Source organism: Populus alba, chromosome 19, assembly GCF_005239225.2.
Source record: "Populus alba chromosome 19, ASM523922v2, whole genome shotgun sequence".
In the NCBI taxonomy this organism is placed as follows: domain Eukaryota; kingdom Viridiplantae; phylum Streptophyta; class Magnoliopsida; order Malpighiales; family Salicaceae; genus Populus; species Populus alba.
This window is the reverse complement of record NC_133302.1, coordinates 8,938,959-8,944,782: the sequence shown is the minus strand read 5'-3', so window position 1 is coordinate 8,944,782 and position 5,824 is coordinate 8,938,959. Positions and strand designations below refer to the sequence as shown.

At 36.7% G+C, this 5,824-nt stretch overlaps 1 protein-coding gene across 1 annotated transcript; it reads right to left on the bottom strand.

Annotated features, from left to right (window-relative positions):
* Positions 1-532: 532 nt before the first annotated feature.
* Positions 533-5,501, bottom strand: LOC118054912 (aquaporin SIP1-1). Its single transcript, XM_035066682.2, has 3 exons — positions 4,951-5,501; positions 4,143-4,415; positions 533-913 (listed from the first exon to the last, which is right to left on the bottom strand). Exons 1-3 carry the CDS (start codon positions 5,245-5,247, stop codon positions 764-766), a joined length of 720 nt encoding a protein of 239 aa, XP_034922573.1. The 5' UTR covers positions 5,248-5,501; the 3' UTR covers positions 533-763.
* Positions 5,502-5,824: the final 323 nt, after the last annotated feature.

Sequence of the window (5,824 nt, the reverse complement as noted above, 5' to 3'; positions counted from 1 at the left end):
TCAATTTGGCCCAATTACTTAAAATTTAGTAGGAAAATGCTTATTTTGGAAGTAAAAAAATGGAACCTAACACTGATTTTTTTCAACTTTGAACAAGTTCTTTTAATCATTAATTTTTCAAAACACTTTGCTTAAGAGATTCTATTTATTTCCCTCTCTTTTCCTTTGCTTTTTATGCATTTAACTTTGAAAAAGTTTACTCTTTCTTTTTTTTCATAAAATTAAAAAGATAAATTTGTTTGTTTTTCACTGGAAAAAAAAAAGAAAAAGTTTCACTATTCAATAAAAAATATATTTGTTTCTGCAGTCAAAAAACACTTGTAATTTTTTTATATATTTTTTATATTTTTAAATATTTTAATGTACTATGTCAAAAATAATTTATTTTAAAAAAATATTTTAATATATTTTTAAATAAAAAATATTTTAAAAAATAATCATTATTATATTTCTTAACACTAGCTTTGCTAGAGCGAAAAGGCATGGCAGCATGCAAGGAACCTTGCTTTCTAACTTTTATGGCATCCAAACCAGGAGCTAATCTAGCAGGAATGAATTCTGCACAAAAAGCGCAAGATTGACATGACTCGGTCCAGATTGCTGCAATCCCACTAAAAGTTCTTCCCTGCTGGATCAAATCGAGAATTGAGCAAGGAAACAAGATCAAAAGGTCTAACATGGCTAGAGAAATGAGATGCTGAAGTTCTTATTACATTTGACGCATCAATCAATGTAAAATAATGATGAACTAAGCTCTGTCATTTTAGGCTTTCTTTTGTTTGGGTGCTGGTGGGGGGAAGACAACACGGAAGATCCAGGCGGCCAGTATCGCTCCGATGAAGGGGCAGATCCAGTAAACATAGAGCTGCTCCCATGTGTTGTGCCCTTTTCTTACATATGCCCACCCAAAGGCCTGTCGAGAACAGAAGAGGATAAGTTACAGAATTTGTTGGATTTCCAAACAGTCCAGGAAAACTAGATTTGCATCAAAATGTACTTGATTGCATCAAAATGTTCAAGAAAACTAGAAACATCAAATGAAAAACTAGAACACCGTCATCAGGATCTATTGCAGATGAAAATCTTAAATGTTCAATCAAAAGACAAGCATTTCATATTAAGACTTCCATGAATCTATGATCTCTAGAGTAAATAAATGGTAATAGAATAGCGTTGTTGCAATCATGTGAAGCCCTCTAATAACAATCTAACATGCAGATGATCATGTAAGAACCACGCTTTAGATCGAAGATATACCCCAGAAAGATCAGAAATTTGTATGTAACAGGTGGGCTCTACAATCTGATTATATCTCAAAACATTACATTCTACCTTTAGCAAAAACAAGTGTCATGACAAGCTTCTCAGATCTTAAAATTTGATCCATGAAGATAAAGACTCTACTGAGTCAAAGATCAATCCTCACGCCATAGCCAAATTGTATTCTGAAGATAAAAAAGGAACAGCAGAACGTGCAAGGGATTAACATGCTTAGGAGTTAGTTTCTCACAGTTTCCATGTTACAAACAATATGACATGACAAAGTCAGAGTTCTGTATGAAGACACAACAGATGCAAAGAAGGAAGAGGAAATAACAATGGCAGCTCATATACCCCTTACCCCTCTTCTGAGAAAGAAAAAAGATGAAACAAAAAACTAATCTTAGTTTGGGCCCTCTCAAGTGGTCAAAACTTGATCCATCCCTCACAGGAACATCAAGATTGAGTATTCTCATCAATTCTTGTTCAGCATTACAAAAAAACTGAGATAACACCCACCTACATTAGGCAACTCAAGAAGGATTTGGTGAACTTTTGCCTACTTCGCTGTTTAATAGCAGTTTAGACATGAATCTATCGCAGTTCCAGCATCTAGAATTTGCACTCATAATTGACAACCATACTAACTTACCTTTGGATAAGTGGATGCATATGCAGACCATCTATTTTTTTTTTTTGGATTCGAGGAAACCTCATCTCCCGGAAAGCACACTTTGTGGGCCCAAGTGAGTGAGTAAAACCTCGGCTGTCCCAGGCTCTTACAAGAGATGCACGCCCTGACTCAAACTCGTAACCTGCTGTGCAGATTTCAAGCTCTTTGTCATCACGCTACGCCTCTTGAGGACACAAACCATCTATTACCTAAGTAAAAGATGTAAAATTAGAATGAAAGTTCAGTAAACAAATTAGAGCATTGCATGATGCTCACGAAAAATGAAAGGCAAGAGTTCTATCAAAATGGTGCGAGCAAGGTCAATCTCCAAAACTTGAATTTGACACGTGTGAGAGATCCTTTCTATCCCATAGATGTGCAGAACTGTTAAAGCTCTAATTGCAGGTAATCAAACCTCAAAATGAAACCATTAAAGAACAGGCTGAAAGACTTCTAAAGCTGAATTCCTTTCATAAACTCCAAGAATTTGTACTCCCTTGCTCACATTTATTCATGAACCCCACAGAGTCTTTATGAAAGGAAGAGAGGGAGTATGTTTCCCAACAGTTTTGATAATTTCTCGACAATTTATAACCTTTCTTAGTTATTGCTCTATACTTCCATATCAGGAGGATGGTTATACTTTCGAAGTTTCCAAGGAATCCTGGAAAGTAAACTTTCCGATCCAATTTCCTTAATAGACTAATCTGCATATCAGCAAATGTAACTTTGTTGCCAAATTTCTCTTGAACTACTTTGATTATCTATCATATATCCTGACAACAAATTCCAAAGAAAACCATTGGCTTCTATAAAGGTTGGATGGAACAAAGAACGCGTTTCAATGTATCAAACCAATATTAAAAATTCATGCTCCATATCCCAAAACGAAATGCAACACAACAAGGGGTTCCTCCCCTGTTTCCACCTGTCTTCACTGGTAGCAATAAAAGTTATATCTGGGTAATAATATCCACGTTGTAGATTTCTTCTGTAACTACTGACCGTCACATCCATCTCCACCTGCTATCACAACCTCCACCTCTGCAAATTGCCTTGCACCACCACCACCACCACCACCAGCAATAAAACAACACTAATACATTTCACATTTATGAAAAGCTAATTTTCCTTAAAGAAAGAATAGTCCCGATCAACATTTTATTCCCCATCCCCCTTGCTCTTTGCAGATTTAAGAATCCAGACACTGTTAATAGTAGAACGACCTAGATGCCAGGAGAAAAGGCTGCTAATCATGACATTAAAATATCTTAACTTTATCCTGCAAATAATCAGTTAGAAGTGAGCATAAGGGAAAAGGACGAAGAGTTCATTTATGTTCCTCCCTATCATTTGTCTGTAAACCGAGGAGATAGATGAGCCAAGCCCTTGAGTATCCCATCTAGTCAAGAATGAGAAAGAGCAAAGTCCTTAGCTATTCGATACCAAAAGAATATCACTTAACAATGGGATACATAAAAGAAACCAAGAATAAAAACAGATTGGTGAGAGGGATTTTATGAGTTGCGGGGTTTTTCTTGAATTTCTTGAATTATGAGACGGTTTTTAGGTGGAAATTTTAATGGTTTTTTATGGTTTAGTTTGTTGGAGTTGGTAGGAGTTTGCTTGTTTGATAGTGTTTATAGTCTGCTCTTTGTAGTTTGCTTGTTTAGAGAAGGGGATGTGTTAGATCAGTGGGATTTGTCAATCAGATATGAGTTTTTTTCCATGAAATTGAGCAGAATATCCTAAGACTTGGCAGAAGTATTTTCAAAGAGGAGATGGATGGCTCTGACCTTCCCTATCTCATGTCCACTACATTTCCTGAATTACACAGGTTTACACGCTCTCAAACAGAGAGAGAAGAGATGAACTCAGACATTATGAGACATTGTCTCAGCATCAGCCAGGTCTTGGTTTCCTTAGCAAGGCAATGTCAGTCATACATTTAAAACGATCTTAACCAAAATGCAGAAATGGCTACAAGGTTAAAAAAAAAAAAAAAACAGTATAACAACAAGCGGAAGAGAAATAAAGGTGATTTGCATCATGCACGCAATGTTTGGGAGCTTATGCTTTTATAATCTAAACTATAAGTACGAAAAAGACAGGTTGCTGCATAATTTGAGAGATTCATAAGCTCTCCACATATCTTCTCAAAGGAAAGATGGCTATGAAATTGAGAAGCAAAGACAAATGAGATACTCACATTGGCAGGATTCATGGAAGGACCGGTGTAAGTAGAACCTGCAACCACCAATGTTATGGTCGCAATGGAAAGAAACAATGTCTGCACCAGAGGGTTACGAGGGCCTTTAAGGATAATTACAAGAACAGCAAAACTCATTAAGAAGGTCAAAACCCCCTCAGCAAGGCCTCCTGTATGCAAGTCCACCTGCAAAGTAGGGCCCCCAAGCATGTGCTTATACTGAACTGGCATCACCTCCATGATAGCCAACGCACCTCCCACAGCCCCTGCTGCCTGTCATGGAGACATTCGGTTGTTAATATTTTAAACATTCCCATTCAATCCTGTTTACGAATAGCTTTGGCACAACTGCTCTGGTCTTGTTGTGACAGAGTGTCTGCCAAATCGTTTTCCCTTAACAATTCTATTCAATTTCTTTGGAAAGTAAATCATGGCTGTTCTTTTCAAAACTACGCTACTTCTTTTTGGAAGATGGATCGTTGTGGATAATGTTCTTCCGTCAGAGAAATCAAGACACAGAAGCAATAAACAATGAAAGGCAACCAGAGAACTAAAAAGTTCCAAGAAAAGGAACAAAACAACAAAAAATGAAGAAAAGGAGGGACCCAAAGGAAGCTAGAACAATCAAATTCCATCATCTTGCTTTACAAACAAAACAAATCAAGATAATTAAGGACTTAAATCCTTAAACATGATCCCAATAAAAAGAAGAAACCAAACACAAAGAAATCAATACAGCTGATGAACAACAAAAGAAAGACATGCATGCATGCAATAACAAGTACAATTCTACCATGTAAACGTATACCTGAGCAGGGAATCTGAGGGCCATGGAGAAGAGAGTGTCTCCACCAACCCCAGCAGCATAGAAAGAAGCAGTACCGGTTGGGTTAAAACTGGCACCACCCAAGGCCTCACCAATCAAGGTAAACAAGAAAACAAAGGTGAAGACAATAAAAGTAGTGATGACCAGAGGAGCCCAGACAAGGGTTTGAAGACCGAGAGCAGTAACTATCAGGTTTGTGAACAAACCAAACATGGCAGACACAAACACCCACATGAAAGTTAGCACTGCATCCCCAGATGCTGCCTTTATTGCGCCCATCACTGAACAGAACAGCTTTTCCTTTCAGTTCTGGTTCTTGTGATGATACCTATGAAAAGTACAGTCAGAGACTCAGAGGGTTGGCTTCAGTTTCAGGTGGCAGTGTCCTCTCTGTCTTGGTTTGTATCGAGGATTTATTTTGCGATAGGAATATCAGCCAATTAAGGAGACGTGATTCACCTAACTAGGGAGAGGTGGTAGACTTTTCGGTGGATGAATATAGCTAGGATTTTAAGTTTTTCTGTCAACCAAGCTCTCGCCGAAATATGTGGAGGGTGTGTATATATATATATATATATATATATATTTTCCTGTTTGTTTTTAGAATTTATTTTTTCCTATCTAAATTTGTGTAATGCTTTCTATAGATCACAATTGTGTGGAATTTCTATTTTAGAATTCCAAAAATCCTCTTTTATCTCAGGCAAAAATAGATTTCTGTAAAAGATGTTATCAAATGCACTTGTAGATCATATCCGAGATTATCAATCTATTCTTAATTTTCGTTAAAAAAACAAAAAAAATGATTTAATTATAAAATACATATATAAATATTAAATGCGGTCCTCCTTTTATT